Below are 20503 nucleotides of genomic sequence, written 5' to 3' on the forward strand. Positions count from 1 at the left end.
ACCCTTCACGGGGACATCAATGACTCAGCCCTGGACCTTCGTGCTCGGCACATCGACCACCTCCCTGGGGCCCCGGTGGGGGGGGGGGTGTAAATAGGAGGTCTCGGCAAAGTCAGACACATGCGGGTGGTGATTAAATTATGTGATATGACGGGTTTATTTGGTCCGGTTTCTTGGGAGAAGACAACCCTGCCTCTTGCCTGCACTTGGAAACGCGTCACCTCAATTACACTATGCACTTGAGTAAACATGGAAACAAGATTATTACAATATTTTTTAAGGACTCTTATGGGAAAACAGTACCATAAAAGGGTCAAGCCTTAACTTTCTTGTTTTTTAACACACCATTCTTTGTTCAAAATTGTTTTGTCAACTTAATGATGAAACAGTCGTCTGGGGTGAGGCCAATTGCTGAAAATCTCCCCCCAGAATACCCAAACAACTCTGTCATTCCTCAGTCCCGGGCCCTAACTAGACACTGTGCCACGTAGCTTCCCACTGAGGACACCCATTGACCACACCCAGAAGGTGGCCGCCTCTCGGTTGGTCCCCTCGCTGAGCGGTCACCATCCTGCATGCGTCCCAGACACGCCACGTTACCACTCCTGCTTCAGAAGAAAGCAGTGACGAGTCCTAAGACACAACATTGCAGCATTGACTTGAAAACTTTATGCCGAGTGGAGACAATCCAGACTCCAGAGGCCGCATGTCGTAGCCTTTCCTTTACAGGGAACGCCGCGGGTCGGTGACCCACAGACGCAGAACACGGACCGGTGTTTGCAGGGCCCTGGGGGGTGGGCAAGGGAGCGACTGCGAGTGCACAGGGGATTTCCTTTCGGGAGACAAGAATGTTCTGGAGATGGTCATGCAACACGGAGTGCCGAGGTCACTCGTGGTAGGTTTCACGTTAAGCTCGTGTTACCACAATCACAGGTAAGAGCAGAACGAGCTAAGTCGGGCTGGCTGGAACTAGAGACCGGGAACACGGGACGCGGCGGGTAACAGAACGCGGGAGGTACCAGCATAGGATTACGAGCTGGAATCACACCTTCGGCGCCCCTCCGTGGCTAACGAAATTCGAGCGCTTGACCTCAGTGGTTCAGAAAAAAGGGGAGAGAGAATTCAGCAGTCTTGACACACGGCCCACATGCTCATTGTGTCCGTGGCCCGACTCCCGGCGTGACAGCACTTAACGTGCTCCCAGCCTCGGTCCAGGAAGGGCTGAAGGGAACGGGGGGAGCATGAGTGAACCACGATTGTTCGGATCTTTCGTAGGAGATTCCACTTCCAGTATTTGGCAAGAACGGGTTCTTTCTGCAAATGGTGAGGCGTGCTCCACGACCAGACCAGGAGGCTGGCATCACTGGAAAACCTCCGTGTCTTCGAATACTCTCCCTTCACCACGAGCCAGGCGTTACGGCCCCGCTCGGGGGACGAGCGCAGCAGAGAGGCACGAGGCGTGTGCTGTTAAGGAAAGATGGTTTTACTGGAGCATTTGAAGTTTTACAGCAAGAGCCTTGGGCCATCTGTCGGGAAAAACATGCAAAGTCTGGGAAGTGTCTCTCTTAAATGGCAAAAGGTGAGTCAATTAAGCCAAAATCACGGTGAGTTAATGTAAGCTTCAAACACACCAGGAACCCGCACGGGCGCGGAATTCGCTTGCCGGGACGCAGCTGTGGGAGGGACGTGGAGGGCCACACAAGCGCAGTCTTCTCGGGCAGAAAGGTCCAAACTCCAGAGACCAGAGACTTCCAGGAGACGTGGGAGCTCTTCAAGGAAACCCCCGGACTTGCGTTTGGGGAAAAGGAACAGGCTGCGTTCCTCAACATTTCCCTAAGTACAGCTGAAGACTCGGCACAAACAGACCAACGTAAGGGGTCGCCGAGGGGATGAGAAGGCAGTGCCGCCCGGGTCCCAAGAAAAACAGTGTTGGGTTTTCTGGCTTTGGGGATTTGGGTGTTTTGAGTTTGTTTGTTTGTTTGTTTGTTGGCCTCATACCCACGGAGGGGCTGAGGGGCTGACAAGGCACACGGACACGGAGAACCCAGCCTCCTCTCCGAGCGAAGGACCCGGCACGCAGATGGGATCACGAGCCCTGAGAACACGCCCAGGGAGCGGGACCCTCCTGCCGCTGAAGGGGAGGGTCTTGCGTCATTTCCAAACTGGGTCCGATCTCCCCTGGACTCCGGGTTGGACGAAACCAACAGCAGGGCCACAGGAAGCCAGGATGAGCATCTTCGGGAAGGAATGGGGAAGGACGCGTGGTCCAGAGACACTGGGGTCACCCTGGGCCGCAAGGCTTGTGGGTGTGGGGGGGGACGCCCCCCCAGTGGGTGGAGCCTGAGCCCGAAAGTGCGGGGTGGCAGAGGCAGGTGGGCGGCAGGTGCACAGTGGCCCACGGGCAGGAGGCAGACCCAGCGGGGCACAGCCAGGCTGCAGCGGCCACCCTCGTGGGCATGCAGGGGTCCGGCGGACACAGGCGGGAGGAGGGCAGCCCCCCGCGCAGTGTCTTCCAAACCTGCCCTTCGAGACCCCTCCCATCTGTTGCGCGGACTCACCCTGTCCATCTGCAGATGTGTGCGATGACGGCACGGCCCTCCCGGGGGAGGCTCGGCCTGGGCATCTCCGCGCCCCTGCAGGGTGCACCCGTCAGGAAGGGGCGGTGGGAGGTAAGCCACATCCCCGCGTCCTGTGCCGAGATGCTGATGTGCCCAAGCAGGCTGCCGTCTGCAGTCACTGTCCAGTCCAGTCCAGTCCCCTCTGGGGCTAGTGTCTACGGGGCCTCTGCGGGGGGACGATGCATTAGACGGGGTGGCGGAGGGGTGGAGGAGGGTTACTGGCTCAGGCGGGAAGGGACGGGCCGCTGCGTTCCCTGCTGGACGCCACCGTCCCCTGGCTCGGCTGTGACATCTCATCTCAGCATCAGAGGCGAAAGAGAGACCTTCTCTCTCTCTCTGAAAACTCCAGGGACAACCCTGGTCCACGTTGCCCACGATGACAGTGCAGGCCTAGGTCACATGGGTATCCTTAATCCCAAAGAATGGGGGTTCAGATTCACCCCTGCGGGCTCCCAGAGCCCCCGGAGAGCAGGAGGAAGACTTTCCTTGAGGAAAGTAGGAGGTACAGGTCTCGGAAGAAGGGGTGCTCGGCAGACGCAGGCACGGTTTGCCGTGAAAATGGACGGGGGTCGTCCCTGAGGCCTCGATGCCACCTGAGGCCACAGGCGGATACTGGAAGTTGGGCAGCATCTGCCGCGGCAGAAAGTTACAGACGCACCGGCCTAGGATTCCACCCTCGGTCCAGACACGACGGGAGCAAGACCAGCAGCGGCTGGCAGCACCGGCGAGGGCTCCACAGTGGTCACTGCCCGCCTGGAACGTTCTGGACACTCCCACCTCGTGGGCTCTCCACCACGTTTACCCACAACCACTCCCCGAGGACGGCACTGGGCTTCAGGACCCTTGTCCCCTCAGAGGAGGAGTGTGAGTGCGTGGGGAGCTCGGAGCTGGGCCTTCCCAGCCACCGGCCTGTCGGGAAGGGTGCCTGTCGGCCCCGGGCAGCCGTGCAGGACTGATCAGTGCCTTATGGGGGTGAGTGGACATTCCCGAGACCCGCACAGTCACCTCCTGTCCCACTTATGAGCTAGAAAACTGCAAGGGAGTCTGGTGGTGAGGGTCCTGGGCAGTGGGGCTGGCCCGGAGTTGGGGGGGAGCTGGCTCTGTGCACCGCCACAGTCGCTGGCCACGGGGGTCACAGCCATGGGGCCTGGCCACGGGGCCCCTGGCTATGGTGCGCTGCTGCCTTGCAGAAGCACAGAAGGGCTCCGAAGCCCACACAAGCAGACGGCACCCAGGTTGAACAAGCAAAGGGCGCCCGAGCTTTCCAAGGGCAGACAGGAGAGGTCGGGGGCCGGCCTGTGCGGTGGAGGGAACGCAGGGGTGATGAGGGGCGTGTCCCCCTCCTCCTCCCCCGCGCAGCGTCCCAGAATAGAGCACGACTCACTAGCAAGAAAGTTAAGTTCCAAAATAACTCAAATATTATTGTCATTAAAATCTGACTTGGGGTCGGTTTGGTGACTGTTCTGTCGTCAAGCCTGTACTTCCTGCCAAAGCTGGGCCCCGTCAAGGCTGACGGGGGCTTCTCTCAGGTTCGTGAAGAGGTTTCTGTTTTATTTTGTTTTTCCAAGCATGTTCACGCAGGTCTCTGCTGACTGACGTCCGGAGAGCCGGAAGGCGCCCAGGCGGCAGCACAGACCCAGGCCCCCGGTGCTCCCGGGCGGGGCTCCCAGGCCGCGTGAGGCCACCTCCCTCAGCCGGGGGCTGCGACCCGACATTCCCACCAGAACTTTCAGTATCTGTGCTGCCTCTAATTTAACCAAACCCCTCCCTGTCCGTTTTTCTTTAAAAAATAAATAAATGTATAAATCCAAACCAGGAAACAAATTTGCCGCGATCGCATTCTAATCGCAGTGCTGGTGCCTCGTTTTTCATTCGTCGTGTCTCGGGCCCGGAAACGCGCAGCGTCGGCAGACGGCACGGTTCGGGGGGACCTGCCTGGCGTCTTCAGGTGCTGAGGGGAGTGTCTCAGGAGGGGGTGTTCTTGTTCCTGAGAGCGCTGGGGTGACGTGAGCCGAGCAGAGAAGGACGTTACCATGTGGGGTCACGGGTGTGCGGAACATCAGCAACAGCGTGGAGGACCACAGGGGACAGGAGGGGAGACGGAGGGGAAGAAGTCAGAGAGGGAGACGACCCACGAGAGGCTCCTAATCGTAGGGAACAGATTCAGGGGGGCTGGGAGGGAGGGTTGGGGGATGGGGCAGCTGGGGGCGCGCGTTCAGGAGGCGCACGATGAGCACGGGGTGTCCTACAAACCGAAGAGTCACTGAACCTCACATCTGAACCTGACGCTGCGCCATATGCTGGCTAATTGAATTAAACTTTAAGAATGAAAGATTGCACTAAAAATAAACTCCGTGGGGCACATCCCGTGGAGAAAGTCGCCGGGAGAGGAGACAGGTTCGGGGCGATGGGTCTGTGCAGGGCTGCAAGTGACAAGGCTCCCTGACGTCCAGGTGTGCGTGAGCCCGTGGCAGGCCGAGGGCTGTTTCAGCTGTGCTGTGTGTCGTCGAGTCCCGGGCTGTCACGAGGGGGCGGTGGGCTCTGGGCGGGACCCGCTGCCCGGAAGACAGCACCCAGCGTCCTGCCAGCACACGGCGCGGTCGGCAGAAACCCAGCTGCCAGGGGCAGGGACCCCCCAGAGCTGCTCACTAGAGGCAGGTGACCACCAAGCGAGGGACAGAACTAAGGACATTTTCGCTTCCTAAATTCACCCCACGTCATCGGAAACGTTCGCACAGAGAGAACGCTGCTGGGTGGTATCCGCGGGAGGCAGCGGTGTCCCCCAGAGACGTCTGCACCCTAATCCGGGGGCCTGTGCGGATGTCACTCATGCAGCAAACGGCTGGTAACGGGAGCAGGGTCAGGGAGACGTGACGATTCTGCGTCACTGGCTCTGGGGGCAGAGGAAGGGCACCGCGGCCCAGGACGGGCGGGCGGTAGCAGCTGGCGGAAAGAAGGGAGCGGGTCCCCCCCAAGAGCCCCCAGCTGCGACGCGGCCCTGCCAGCCCACCTCAGAATCCTGACTTCCCAACTAGAAGCCACTGTGGGTAGAGATTTGTTTCGGCAACAGGAGACTAAGGGCTGAGTTCTAAATAAGAAAACACAGACCAACACAACACGGGCTCGCGCGGTTGTTTAATGGAAGCATAAAAAACAAGGTCAGTTCACATAGCGTAGGAGGCAGTCGGCTTGGTTCCCCGCAGACTCCTGGTCTCTCCGGCTCAGGGTTAGCGCCGGCTGATTGGCAGCCTGTGTACCTATGAGAGCGTGCACATCCCCGAGGCACAGGTGTGGGTCCCTGCGGCACAGGTGTAGGTCCCCGAGGCACAGGTGTGGGTCCCTGCGGCACAGGTGTGGGTCCCCGCAGCACAGGTGTGCGTCCCTGAGGCATAGGTGTGGGTCACCAAGGCACAGGTGTGGGTCTCTACTGTACAGCATGCACAGAGCTCAGGGCCACAGGCAGGACGGGAGGGACAGACACATCCCCTTCCTCCACAAACCTGGCCCGTGGCACTTTGGGAAACCCCCAGTGGATAAAGGGACTGTTTAAGGTCCAGCAGCACAACAAATTTTATTTGGGAAAAGCCGTAAATGTCCACGACCTTAAGAAGAAACATCGGCTGAGGCTCTGAGCGGAGGTACCAGCAGCCGGTGCGCTCCACCCGGATCCCAAGCTCTGAGCACCCCTGCTCTCCCGATTGTCTTTAAACTCTGCTGCCCTCAGGGCGCCCAGGAGGCTCAGTCAGTGAAGCATCTGACTGCGGCTCAGGTGATGATTTTGGGGTCCTGGGATTGAGCCCTCCTCAGGCTCCCCACTCAGCAGAGTCTGCTTCTCCCTCTCCCTCTGCCCCTCCCCCTGCTTGTGCTCACTCTCTCTTTCTCAAACAAACAAAATTTTTAAAAGACAAAATGAGTATAGTAACAATTCTGGGAAGGCATGAAAATTAACTACGGACTAGTGAAAAAATAATCCAGGCTGAACGATCGGTCCAAGGTGTGAGCGTGTAAAATGGTCATTAAGCATCGGGTTTTGTCTTTTGCGTGGGGTGTTTATTCTAAAGTGCCAGCCGCACTGAACCTACAAAGGAAAGTTTAGTTATTTAAGGACGTCTAATCTAATTAGCACCAATCTTCAAATGCTCAGGAAACAGTCATTTCAAAGCTACACTGGATAAACTGGGCATTAAACAGTGCTAACTGTTGCAACTGTGGCCGTCCCCGTTCAAAGTGCCTCTGATTTTACAGAACCAACGACAATCGGACGTACGGTGACCGTGTCCTGTTATGGACCCGCTCACTTACCCCAGATCTAACTTCTGAAGCCTCCAGGCCGTCTCTTCACCGTCGTGGAGAGGGGCCTCAAAGACGCAGGAGACCTGATGTCCCCCCAACTTGCTCCAGGCCCCTTGGGAGGGACACAGGTAAGTACGTGGTGGGAACGCAGTTGGGGACGAGCCTGGGGACGAGGGGGCCAGGGGACTGGGGGGACCTGCCCGACGGCCGGGAGTGGGATCCACGGGGAGCTTTCTAGAGCAGAGGCGGCTGCGCAGGCCTGGGAAGGGGAAGGACAACAGGGGGGCTTGGGGGAGACAGGGCTGGTCCTCGGGAAGGGCCTGTCCCTGAGCTGTGCTGGGAGAGGGCACTGGCGGGGGGAGGGCAGAGGCAGGCAGGGCAGGTGGGCGGGGGCTGGAGTGCCACGCTCTGAACCCAGACCTTTTCTGTCCCGCCCGCCCTCAGACCACTCGACCCGTGCCCAGCCTTGAGGAGGCACGAGGAACGGGACTGGGGCGCGATCCGGCGGCTTCAGGTGCGGCTCGGGGTGTGCGGTCCTGAGCGTGTCCCGACGGCCAGCGCGCTCCAAGCCCCGCATGAATCATCGGCTCTGATTCCGGATCGCGGAGCGAGACCGCTCCGGAGCTGGGGACACGTCAGACGCCGCCGGCCAGGCCTGTCGTCTGGGGCCCAAACGCGGTTTACCGACGAACGCGAAGACCCGTGTCCGCTCCCCGCCCCCGCACAGAAGCTCCGTTCATCCCGCACCCCAGCCGCCGTCCTGTTTGCTGCACTGGAAATTCTCGGGATAAGTTGATTCAAAATAAAACAATCGGCACGTGCTTTTCTTTCTTTCTTTCTTAAGACAAAGCAAAAGCAGCTTTTCCCTAACAGATTAGTTTCACCTGTTAACTGACCAGGGACGGGGCCGTGGTCCTCGGGAAGGAAGAGGCCTCCGTCCGGGGCAGCTGCCGGGAGCGCCTCTGCTCTCCTCCAGAGCCGAGAGCACACTGTCCCTGGGTCACTTCAGACAGCGCTGCGCGGGTGACACGGGTTGACATGGTTACGGCGACGGACACAGGATGGCTCGCGTCCGGCAGAGCAGAACAGGAGTGCGCACCGAAAACACAAACACAAATCCACGTTTCGCGACAAGATGGTTCCAGAAGGGATTCTTCCCCGGGGAGTCTCCGCGTGAGGACGAAGCCCGCTCGCCGCCGTCGCGCTGTTAGTTTCTAGGCGGCCTGCAAACGGCACCATGAGGAGGTCACTGGTCTCTGTCGTGACCTTGAGAGGAGCAGATCCTGAGCCTCTGGAGGGGACTGCTGCCGGGCAGGGACGGGCCCCAAGACCCACCATGCTGACCCGGGCCAGGCTCCCTGTGGGGGCTACAACTCTCTTCCTACCCGACCCGGCAAGGTTGGGGGTTAGAGGTCACGGAGGGCAATCGGTCTGGCTGGGGCTTGTGGAGGGAGGGGAGTCGGGGTCTGCTCATCAGGGGCCTGACGGGGCCGCCCCGCTGACCCCCGATCCCGTCACAGGGCAGCGCCGGCCCCTGAGAGGCGGACAGCGGCGGCCCTGCTAGGGCTCCTGGGACGCGCTCTCTGGTGAGTCCCCTGTCCCCCAGCTGGGGCCGATCGAACCACGCGTCTCGACCAAGGAAGCCCGGGGTCTATGGACTCACAAATCCTGCATGACTTGGTGTCCTAAAGTTTTATCGCCATTTAGGGCCGTGAATAGGCTATTAGTTTCTGTGTCTGTTTCAGCAAAAACAAAACAAAACAAACAAACAAAAAAAAACAACAAAACCGTAATTGGGAAGTCACGCGTAACGTTGGGTTTTGAGGGACGCCCGACGCCTTCTGGCCAGGAGGACGTTCCCAGGCGGGCACCTGATGCTCACGGTCCCGGAGGCGGACCGGGTTTCCTGGGAGCCCGAGCAGTACACGGTCCTGACGGCGCCGTCGGGGTATTCCCGCCGCGTGAACCCGGCCGTTTGGATCTCCCTCTGCCCGTTGCTGAGCACGATGGTCCTGTCGCCGTTCCTGGGAGAGGAGAGGGAGCTGGTGAGAGAGCCGGCGCGGTGGCGGGGCCGGAGTGTGGGAGGAGGACGGGGCGGTGCGTCTGCTCCCGCCCTCCTGGGCTGGAAGCTTGACCTGGGGGAGAGGGGAGGGGCTGCAGGCGAGTGAGGGGCGCACAAAGTACGATATTCCGGAGAAGTGGCACAGAGCTCACGCAGACTGCGCGGTGGGGACACCTCAAAGTCCACCCCGACGTCCAGGAGGGCCTGTGGGGCCGCGGGCGGCTGGCTGGTGGGCACGGCCTCACGCCTCTCCCCTGCGCACGCAGGGCGTTGGAAGGTCGCGGGCTCTGGGAGCGCCGCCTCGGGGTGTCTCCCGCGGCTGCTCCCGTGGGCCTGCTTGCACCCGGGCTCCCACCGACACGAGCCGACCGGGCATGCGCCGAAGGCCTCGAGTACTTTCAGGTTGCAGCGCGAGCCCGGCCACGGTCAGCGAGGAGAAGGCAAGTCAGTGTTAGGATCCATGTGGGAACCAGGTCAGGGTCATAGACAACACGGCAGGGTCAGTGACGGCATCTTCCATCGCCCCGTTTACGCAGACACCTACTCTTCACCCAAGTTAAGCTGAAGCAATGGTTGCCCGCACGCACCTGTGTCCTGTCGTCATACTGACCTTTCCACGGTGACGACCGTCCCGTCGGGAAACACCGTCTCCTCACGGCCACCGCTCAGACGTCTCACGGTCCCATCCGGATGCACGATCTCCGTCGAGCCATCGGGGTGGTATTTTTCTGTGGAATACACGTTTTAGAAATGCAGCCCCTGCTCTCCGTGCTGCGTCTCTCACGGCTCCCACGTGTCCCCCAGCGACCCACGCCACAGAGCACTGGTATTCAAGACGCGGTCTTGTGTCCTGCTCCGTCATTTTTTATGTGTAGTCGAGTGTCTTGCTCAGACTGAGCTCCCGCGTCTCCGTAGAAGACAAAATTCATGTTCTTCCAACTTTGCTCAAATCATCCCCTTGGCTGAAACGTTCTTTTCCTTCCGTGTGCTCTCCAGGTCCTTCGAGATGGAAGGTCATTTGTTCATCCCGCACCGGGCGACCTTGGGCTTCTGAATGCCTCCGACCTTCACTCTTACTGTTTTGACCTGGGGCGTCAGACGAGATAACGGGGTGAAGACCCAGGTCTTCCTCTGTGCGAGCCTCCAGGGGCGATGCTGACTTTCAACCTTGTGCAAGAGACAGACCCTGAGGGGCTCCCGGCTGGTTCAGTCGGTAGAGCGTGCAACTCTAGATCCCAGGGGTGTGAGTTCGAGCCCCACGCCAGGAGCGGAGCGTACTTAAACAGAACCTTTAAATGCGACGAGGCTCTCTGTCCAATGCCGAGACCCTGCTCTATCCCATGTTCCTACAGGATCAAAGGCAGGTTATAATGCACACACGTGGTGCAAATCACTATTCGCATGTGATTGTGAACAAAGGAAAGCTGTTAGACTTAATTGATTAGTTTCTGTTTTCTTTCTGAAAATATGCATGTGCTTTTGTTTGAACTGTTAGCAGTTGCCGGCAGATAAGAGGAAACACCAAACAGACAGGAGAAAAACAAATCTTACAACTGAGGGAGAATTCTACCCATTGAAATATTTTTTAGCAAAAAAACTGTGAAAGCTTGTTTTTCTGTGGTATATTGAGGTAATGCCCAGGACGAGCCGGGGGTGGCTCTTCTTTGGAACGATTCTCCGGAGCCCCACGGACCGCACGGAGCTCACGGACCCCCGGTGCCACTCTGAGCCCAAGCCTGCTGGTCCATGTGAATCCTACAAGAACACGCGCGTGACACACAGTTGCACACATCAGACGGCAGGAGTGGAAAACCAGTGGAAAACTTTGACCGCTCTCCTGAAATGTCCGTCCCAGGGAGCAGGTCTGAGGGTGCAGACGCGCCTCCCAGGGCCGTGACCAGGCTTGGGGACAGCAAGGAAACACAGGTCTACAAAGCGCCTCCCTCCCCAGGTGACCAGACCACACACTGACGGGTCACTGACACGGTGTGCGGGAACCAGCACGCTTCGTGCTCTATTGTCAAGAGCTGGCGGAAGGTCACCGGAGGAGACGACTGCTCTCGTGTCCACCTCTGCGCGCACTTGCCAAGTCAGAGCCCAAAGGATAGGCTGTGAGGGTCCATGTGGGCATCGGCTGGAAAGAGCCTGCTTTGGGGCCCCTCGAGCCCCTGATGACAGTCTCCTTGACTCTCGGCGTGCGGCAGGTCAGACCCTCTGACAACACCGCCACCGCCAAGTGTGATGCCCGATAAAACAGCACTGGAGACCCATGTCAATGCGCTCATGCCCACGACAGAGGCCTGACCTTGCAGGGGCGGCCAAGAAGCAGCTGGAGCGGACTAGAGCCTCCCCACTGTCCGAGCTGTCCTCGCAGGGGCTCCGCAGGGACTCAGAGCTCATCCCTGCTTCCAGACGACACGCTCACGTCATGCCCCCGGACAGGGATGAGGCAGGAAACATGCATGGCAAGACCAGGGCTCCAGGGAAAGTGTCCCGTTCCGAGCCCTGCGGGAATCTGGGGAGAGGGACGCCCCAGTCCCAGGAACAAACCCAGAGGAGCCCAGGCTGGCAGCACCCTAGAGCCTCTGGAAGAAGCAAGCCCAGATCTCTCCCGGCTGACAGACCCCGACGGGGACCCGGGACGCACCACCACCACCCCCCCGCCCCGCACAAGCCGACAGCTGGGGCCACAGAAGTGGGGAGGGAGTGTTCCGCGGGGGTGGCACCGGCACGGGCTGGCCGCCAACGCCCCGAGTGTGACGCTGAAAACCAGGGAGAAGTGATATTAGCACGCATGACGGGCCGGCCCCGTTCGGCCGAGGAGACTGGGAGGCGACGGCCAACAGCTCGCCCAGGAAGCAGCAAACCCAGGACAGCGTGGTGTGAGGAGCGCCGGGGAGTGGCGGGAGCAGCTGAGCCCCACACTCGTGACGAGAGGGACGGACGGTGCAGGAGGGTCGTGCTGCGGTGGACGACGGCTGAGGGCGCTGCTGAACTCGGACGGGAGCCGGACGCGGCCGAGGGCACCCCGGTCCACCGCGCCACAAAGGGCTTCTAGACTCCTACGCCCACGAGTGAGCTGCGTGGAACGTGCTTGTAGGAGGGCATCGTGCCGTCTTCTAAGCTCGCCTTTCCCCAGGCCTCCTGCGACGGCGGGCGCCCTGCCTTTCGGAAGATGCGGGTCACTCACCCTGAGGCGCACACGGTCCCCAGCACCGCGATGCGGTCCCATCCGCAGCCGCCCTGTCGCCACGGACCGCGAGACACAGCGTTCCCCGCGAGCAGCAAGAAAGAAGACAATTCACCCGCAAAGGAAGACATCGGGGTGCCAGGCCTTCCCACCGATGCGACAGGGGCCGCAGGAAACCCTCCCCGCGCTGAGAATGATTGCTTGTCGTGCTTTTGCTCCAAATTCTCCAGCGAGGGCCCTCGGCGCAAACCCAGTTTGGCTATTGTAAATGATGTTGCTATAAACATAGGGGAGCCTGTATCGCTTTGAATGACTCTGTTCATATTTTTTTGGCTAAATATCCAGTAGTGCAATTGCTGGGTCATAGGGGGGCTCTATTCTTAACATTTTGAGGAAACTCCACACCGTTGCCTGGATTGGCTGCACCAGCTTGCATTCCCACCAACAGTGTAGGAGGCTCCCCTTTCTCTGCAACCTCGCCAGGACCTGTGTTTCTGTTTTTACTTTAGTCATTCAGAAGGTGTGGGAGTAGCTCACAGTGGTTCTGACTTCATTGCCCTGATGATGAGTGATGCTGGGCATATTTTCTGGTGTCTGTTGGCCATTTGTATGTCTTCTTTTTTTTTAATTTATTTTTTTTTTCAGCATAACGGAATTCATTGTTTTTTCACCACACCCAGTGCTCCATGCAATCCGTGCCCTCTCCAATACCCACCACCTGGTTCCCCGACCTCCCACCCCCTCCCTGCCCCTTCAAACCCCTCAGGTTGTTTTTCAGAGTCCACAGGCTCTCATGGTTCACCTCCCCTTATGTCTTCTTTGGAAAAATCTCTGTTCATGTCTTCTGCCCATTTTTTAACTGGATTATTCATTTTTTGAATGTTCAGTTTTATCACTTCTTCATATATTTTGGATACTAGCCTTTATCAGATATGTCATTTGCAAATATCTTCTCCTGTTCTGTCGGTGGCCTTTTAGCTTTACCAATTGTTTCCCTCGCTGCGTAGAAGCTGTTTATTTTGCTGAAGTCCCAGTAGTTTATTTTTGCTTTTCTTTCCCTTGCCTCAGGAGACAGATCTAGGAAGAAGCTGCTGTGGCCAATCCCGGAGAGGTTACTTCTTGTGTTCTGCTCTAGGACTCTGATGGTTTCCTGTCTCACATGTAGGTCTTTCAACTATCTTGAATTTATCTCTGTGTAGAGTGCAAGGAAATGGCCCGGTTTCGTTCTTCTGCATGGGACTGTCCAGTCCTCCCAACACCCTTTGTCAACGAGACTGTCTTTTCCCACTGGATATTCCTCTTAGCTTTGATGAACATTGATTGACCACAGAGTTGTGGGCTTATTTCCAGATTCTCTATTCTTGAAAACACAACTTTTAAAAACCTTAATCTAAAGGCAATTATATATATTTATGTAAATTATAATTTATGTAAATATAAATTGTATTTATAAATATAAATATGTGCTCTCAAGCACACATTGGACATTTGGGGGAGAATGACTATATTCTGGGCCTTAAAGGAAGACAAAATATATCAAAGAAAGAGTAATAATATAATCTATGGTTTGACACAACTTAGCTGAATTAAAATGAAAACAAAAGGAGAGCTAAAACTCACCGTACACTTGGAAATTATTTCAAGACCCTTCCAAACGTAATTCACGAGCTACAAACTACAGGAAAATAATCAATCAATCAATCAATAATCAAACTACCAGAAATAAGAGATACTTAGAACTGCATTAAAAAAAATAAATGCTAACACAATTCGAGGGATATAATGAAAAAAGGTGCTCAGAGGGAATTTATAGCCTGGAATGTTTATGTTAGGGAACAAACACCAGAAACTGAGGAGAACTTATGCCTCCCCTAAGGATCGTTTTTAAGATATTTATTTTGAGAGAGAGAGAGAGAGCTCAAGTGGGAAGGGCAGAGGGGGAGAGAATCTCAAGCAAATTCCACTCTGAATGCGGAGCCCAACGCGGGGCTCGAACTCACAACCCTGAGATCACGACCTGAACCAAAACCAAGAGTCAGACACTTAATGGGCTGTGCCACGCAGGCACCCCTCCACCTGAAGATTTAAGAAGAAAATGAAGTCAAACAAAAGGCATAATAAATATAAAGCCTGAATTTGTGAAAGAGAAAAAACAGAGCTGTAGTACGACACATCAACAAAGCCAGAAATCAGCAATCTGAGATAAATAATAACCACAAAGACCTCTGTAAAACTGGTCAAGGGAGAAGCTTTAGGAAGGAGACAGAAGCCACGGCCACAGCTGAAGCAGACGCGAGCACACGTAACGGGCTGAGTCCGATTGTGCGTGACTTCTGGGATCCCAAGGGACAGCGTTTCACTCCGGGCTCCGGAGCCAGACCGCGCAGGAAGCCCGTGCGTGAGTGTGCACAGGCCGCGCGCTCGCTGCTCTCAGGCCCCTCACCGCTAAGGTGAGGACAGCGAGGGCACCTATGTCTCTGGATCCTTTGAAGGTTCCGTGTGTAGATGGACAGCAGCTAGAAGCCCGCTGGCCACGTAATGACCACCACGTAACTCAGAGCTAGTCTACGGTTCTTAGTACTAAATCACTAGGGCTGTGGCTTTCATTAGCTGGAAACTTCGAGGGACTTTTCTCACTCCCCAACTAGACCTCAGCTGTGAGACACACTGGAAAATGTAGCAGAGGTCCAGGGACCACCTCCCAAAATGAACAAAAGGAGAAACGAGCAGATGATGGCGGCGAGCCTGGAGAAGCAGGGGAAGGCGGGGGCGGGCCGGGGAGGCCCCGAGTTCTGCAGTGAGAAAGAAGTTGATGTAGAAGGACATGGGCTGGGAGTTCCAGAGGAAGAAAAGGGAATGCAGCGGAATGGCAATTTCCCCAAAGGTCACGGCCATGAACCTTCTGGGGTGGACGAGGAAACGTAAATCTGTAGGAGTAAGAAGCAGAACGAATTCCAAACAGAATAAATAGAAATCCTAGGGATATGTTGTGGGTGGAACTGTGTTCCCGCAAAGTTCCGTGTGTGTCCTAACCCTCACGGCCTCAGAATGGGGCCTCACCCGGCAAGAGCATCTTTGCAGTGGTAGTGAGTTAGGATGGGGTCCCTCTAGAGTCGGGTGGGCCCTGATCGCACAGGGCTGGAACGTGCGCAGACACACGACGGGTGACGGGGGCCTGGAGGTGCGCAGCTTACCCTCCAGGGGCCAGGAAACAGGATGAGATCCACACGGCCACGCACACATGCGGGCACAGAGAATGCTAAAGCAAATAGGACAAAAAGTTAAAAATTGGTGAATCTGGGTAAAGGGCACACCGAAGTGCTCTGCACATCCTGGAAGTTTGAAACTACATTAAAATAAATGATAATCATTTTAATTCAGAGCCAAGAAAAAACAAGGACCATACCGGCACAGCTGAAGTCTGCGTTAAAGGACAGACCCCGAGCACGACGCCCGCAGTGAGAGTGTGTCTTCCCTCCAGCTCACGCAGGAGCAGGACACTGAACACGCGGACGCTGAAGAGAAGCAGGACCCGTGCAGACCGTGTGTCCGAGTGTGGTGCGCACAGCTGTCACTGACAGGCAGAGGTTAAAGAGCAGACTTGAAACAGACGGGGAAGGGATAGACTGACGGCTGGTTTCACACCAGCAGGACAGAGAGTGGCCGCGCCCGTGGGGCACGGTGACCCACTACCGCACCACCCCCCACGAAACAGGACGCTCCTTTGGCCCCGGAGGCTGCCCTGCCCGCCGCTGGGGGTTCGCAGGAAGCACCCACCATGCTTGACGCAGCCGACCTGGGTGGGTTAGTTCCACTTCCTTCGGAGACAAAGGACGAGCCCCGGGGCGGGAGTAAAGGAGACTCGGTGCGAACGGACGTCATCCGCACGCTGGCGGGTGAGCAGGATGGCTAATGTCCAAAGTGGCTTTGACTCTGTGGGTTGCAGACTCGGAGAACTCGGACCCCACCCCTCACGTGGGGCGCTCCTGAATTTGTAAAATTTCATCTTGCTTGGTTTGAAAAGCCGAGGAAGGGACCCGCCCATCCCAAACGAGTCCATCAAGAGCGGCGGCACTGTAGCCCCTGACGGGTAGGAAACGTGCGTGTGGTTTGAAGACCTGGGAGCGGAGCTCGAGCTGTCGGAATGAGAGCAAGAGCCGCAGCTCCTGCGCAGGAACGGGAAGCTGATCTGCTGGTGGCTGTTCACAAACTTGACCCTCGTCCTGGCCACTGCTGGGGGCGCTGGACTTTCACCCTCTTTCCAGACGTGCCCGTCGGGCCACAGGCTATTTCGTAACTATTTGCAGGGTCAGGAAGATGCAGCAATGCTGCGTAGGAAGTGTGCCGCCAGAGTGGGTTTCATTTTCAAATTGGCCCCAGATCAGGAAGTGACATTTTTTTCCCCGCGCAGAGAGGCCGGATTTAACCATTCCTGCTGCTGGCAGCCAGGCAGGAAACGACACAAAAACACAAAACCCAAAGGGAAGAGTGCCTTTCGCAAACGCGGACAGCCAGGCAGAGGGCGTCGGAGGCGGGGAGCAGAGACAAGGCTGCAAGACAGAAAACCACCCCAAAGTTGACGGGAAATTAGCTGTAAGGAGTTCTTCACACGGCGCACTGGAGTTGGCAGATCTCGTTGGTATTTGGATAAATGTGCAAACTCACTTAGACTGTAAGCCTCGGCCGCCGCAGAGGCTGGAGGAAGAGGTTAGCACTTGGGGTGCAGGCCTGGCGGCGAGGAAGGGGCTCTGGCAGGAGCTGAGCCTAGGACAGGGGCAGCGGGGACCCTGGAAGCAGCTCAGGATTAACTGGGTCGGGGACAAGAGAGCCCCGAAGAGTTCCAGTCTTGTTCCAACAAGCTCCGAGCATTGTCCCCCTCGCCTCTGTGAGGAGGACCTAGAAATCAACATCAGACAGAAATTCCGTGGCCGGTGTCCACACAGGCGCCATGTGATACGTTCACACAGCGCGTCCCGCGGCGGACAGTCCGTCCACGTCCACATAAACCTTTTGCTGAACTTTTAAAGACCCAAGTAAAAAAATCAGCCACAAAACCTCCTCGTTATTGAGATACTATATATTTTCCCAACAAGAACCCTAAGGAACATAGTGATAGTCGGTCCATGAGAAAAGCATTGGGTGCTGACCTACGTTTGCGAAACAGTGAGCGCTCCTGCCTCCCGCCCCTTCCCCCCGAGCCCCGGAACCCACGATACTAAGGATGAACAGGGCCAGAGAGGAAAGGGTCAGCTTCCCCAAGCCCAGCGCTTTCCCAGTCTGTTTGCTGGAACCCTTGCGATGCGGCTGGCGGCGCTGGCAAGCGTTCTGAGCATAGTGTGGGAAGTCTCAGCTTCCAGGGTCAGAGCTCCCCAGCCAGCGGCTAGGCCCGGGATCGGGGGCGGGGGCGGGAACCCAGACACGCAGCGCCCGCCGCACTGGCCAGCGCCAACAAGGCTACCACACTGCCAGCGGCACCCCAGGCCCCGGAGTCAGCATGGGTGTCCACCCCCGTCTCAGCTCTCACAGCGCCGCCCACTGGTCCCGGGTCCCTGACAGTCCATGGTTGGGGCTTTCTCACGGGACGTCCATGATGAAACTCAAGACAAGACGTCAGGCGGCCTGGGGGCTCTCAGCGAGCAGTCAGACAGGCGCTGGCTACGGCCCGCCGGTCAGCACCCTTGAAGTGACCTCCTGCGCACGGGACCCTGTAGGGTTGACTTCATACCCCCCAGCAGTGTCACTCCGGCAAAGAGCTGTGGCAGCCTGACAGGTACGTTCTGGCGTGAAGGTTTTCAGGTTGTTCTACAGTGATGGTTAGACTTCTTACAGTAGAAGAAGAAGAAAACCAAAGGGCGAAATCCAGACCAAATACTGATTATCTGAGGGCTCCAGGGTGGTTCAGGCAGTTCAGCGGCTGCCTTCAGCTCAGGTCGTGATCTCAGGGCCCCGGGTTCGAGTCCCACATTGGGCTCCTTGCTCAGCGGGGAGTCTGCGTCTCCCTTTGCCTCTGCCCCTCCCCCTACCTGTGTGCGCACTCTCTCTCTCTCTGTCAAATAAATAAATAAATAAAATCTTTAAAAAAAAATAAACTTAAAAAATACTCATTTTCTAGAACAGTCTTTCAACCTACTTGTATAAAAATGATAGCCATGGGGCACCTGGGTGGCTCAGTGGTTAAGCCTCTGCCTTCGGCTCAGGTCATGATCTCAGGGTCCTGGGATCGAGCCCCACATCGGGCTCTCAGCTCAGTGGGGAGCCTGCTTCTTCCTCTCTCTCTGCCTGCCTCTCTGCCTGCTTGTGATCTCTGTCTGTCGAATAAATAAATAAAATCTTTAAAAAAACCAAAACGATAGCCACTGCATAGTTAGGCTAAATGACCGCATTTACTGATCACGACATGTTAAAACAAAACAAAACAAGCCACCTGACGTCCTTCTGCGCGGCGAGCGCCCCTGGGCTACTCTCTGGTGGACAAGAGCTGCCAGGAGCGCGTTTCCAGAGGCAGCAGCTGCGAGTGTCAGGGCGGGTCTCGCAGCCCAGTGCCACGACCGTGTCTGTGAAAACGTCCAATCCTCTGGCGGTGGCGGCCACGGCGGACAAGGGAGACAGCAGGAATACGACCTACTTCAATAGAGCACGCTCTCTCATAATCCACACTCAGATGCTGGTGGGGGTCGGGCCACAGTGGTGACCCTGAGGAGGACGTTGTGAGACCGCGTCCTCTCAGCGGGGAACTTGCCCGCGAGGTGCCCCATTTAGAGAGCCGGCCCTCCCAGAGCACAGGTCACTCGTGTGAGAGATAGAGGGACTCAGCACAGTGAGAGAGAAAATTCAACGGTTTGAAGCCGATTCACAAAACCAAGAGCCTCAGATTTTAACCAGAACACGGAGTTCTTAGAACTTGAGAGAGGACGGCTTCGGAGAGAAAGCCGCTGGAAAGCTGAGCGGCGCGGCGTGCGTCCGGCCTCCTGCTCGTCGTGCCCCTTCCGGGCAGACAGCGGCGCACAAGTGCCCGCTGCCGCCATCTCCTCGGGCTTCGGGAGCGTTTGCAGCCCCCACCCCAGCACCGGGCTCCGGGCTACGTGAGGCCAATCAGAAACTAGACTTGGGTCCTCACTCAGTTCCTCACGCCCCGAGACATCCGGACGGTCGCTGCCGGGGAGAACGGGCATAGCAGGCTCCGCCGTCTGGTAAAGCGAATGTTGCATGAGACGCGCCGACGGCCGCCCGCGCTCAGCGGGCACAAGAGCCCGCGCCACTCACCTGTCTGCTCAGGGAACCGCAGTTCGGCCGGACCGCTGGGATGGGTCGTGCGCGTGATCCGAACGTCTGTGGAACCATAAACCTGGAACCAGAAACACCCGCGTGGGGAGGCTGCTCGCGTTAGCATCTTGAACCTGGCTTTGACCTAGTGAAGTACTTCCTGCCAGTGGGAGAGGCCTGCCCTGTCCACGGGAAGGTCCTGGGGCTTGCCACGAGTCTGAGAGGTCACCTCCTGTGGGGCGGCCCTGTCCTTCCCCCGGGCGGCCTCGGTCCTGGGGAGACCTGCTGCTAACCCGGCCCCGCGACTTCCTGACGGGCGCGGAGAGCGCGAGCCGGGAGCCCCACGACCACAGCCGCCCAGCTCGGACCCCGAGCCCGCCAGGCGCTCCAGAGAACTCGGACAGGCCCCCACGGCGTTCAGACGCCCACGGAGCCCTGCCTCTGGGACCGGTCACCGGATTGTGATGTTTCAAATCAGTGTGACGCCTTTGGGCTTCAGCCAAGGGGCGAGGGAGGGCGGGAAAGAGCAGCCGCGGCCGAGGACGGTTACGGGGGAGGAAGTGTTGCTCTCGGCGCAGCGCAGCGCCCCGAACCGCATGCGCGGGAGGAGACGGCAATCAGAAGAGGGGCGAGGAAGCAAAAACCCATTTCATGCTAATGTTTTCAAAGTGAGACTTGGAAGGCAGACATTTCACTCGACTCCTGGTTTGGGGCCCGGCCCCGGTCACCTCGTGCGGGTCACCGGTAAGGACAAGGCCCCCGCCGTCAGGAAAGGAGGCGCCGTGCGCTCGTGGGGAACGTGTCCGATGGAGGGGAAGCATCTCGCCCCGTGCTGAGAGCCGAGGGCCTGGCCTGCCCTGTTGTTCCAGAGGCTCAGTTTTCCCTCGAGACCAAAGAGCCAGCAGCAGAGATAAACATGGCAGGTGCCCCACCACGACACGCTTCTGCATGCCTCCAGCACCACGTCGGGAATGTGCCAGGACCGAGATGGGGAAGCTTTCCTTCCAAGGACGGCCGTGGGACTCTGGCTAAGAGACAACATCGGGAGACTCCGGGTTCTGAACTTAAAGTGTTGGA

At 57.5% G+C, this 20503-nt stretch overlaps 2 protein-coding genes across 6 annotated transcripts in view; both read right to left on the reverse strand.

Moving 5' to 3' along the window:
- Positions 1-48: 48 nt before the first annotated feature.
- On the reverse strand, positions 49-16560 carry LOC116587951. 2 transcript variants are annotated; one of them, XM_032338487.1, is made up of 3 exons: positions 15941-16558; positions 15570-15763; positions 49-2784 (listed from the first exon to the last, which is right to left on the reverse strand). In XM_032338487.1, the coding sequence occupies exon 3, from the start codon at positions 2565-2567 to the stop codon at positions 1566-1568; it is 1002 nt and encodes a 333-aa protein (XP_032194378.1). In that variant the 5' UTR covers positions 2568-2784; positions 15570-15763; positions 15941-16558; the 3' UTR covers positions 49-1565. The 2 variants fall into 2 exon arrangements, 1 of the variants encoding a protein (XP_032194378.1); XR_004284709.1 differs by lacking the exon at positions 49-2784 and adding an exon at positions 14205-15422 and having other exon boundaries at positions 15570-16560.
- Positions 8033-20503, reverse strand: part of LOC116587949 (centromere protein J-like) — a 27145-nt gene continuing 14674 nt past the window's right edge. Inside the window, exons 7-10 of one of the 4 annotated variants that reach the window (XM_032338484.1) lie at positions 19427-19508; positions 9584-9701; positions 8783-8935; positions 8033-8177 (exon numbers count right to left, since the gene is read on the reverse strand). In XM_032338484.1, coding sequence (XP_032194375.1) covers positions 8126-8177; positions 8783-8935; positions 9584-9701; positions 19427-19508 — 405 coding nt within the window. In that variant the 3' untranslated portion in view covers positions 8033-8125. The other 3 variants (XM_032338483.1, XR_004284707.1, XM_032338485.1) reach the window with 3 other exon arrangements.

Source organism: Mustela erminea, chromosome 4 (assembly GCF_009829155.1).
Source record: "Mustela erminea isolate mMusErm1 chromosome 4, mMusErm1.Pri, whole genome shotgun sequence".
In the NCBI taxonomy this organism is placed as follows: domain Eukaryota; kingdom Metazoa; phylum Chordata; class Mammalia; order Carnivora; family Mustelidae; genus Mustela; species Mustela erminea.

Coding starts and splice junctions, on each gene's coding strand:
- LOC116587951 (XM_032338487.1), bottom strand. CDS start 2,567: ATGGACAGGGTGAGTCCGCGCAACAGATGGGAGGGGTCTCGAAGGGCA.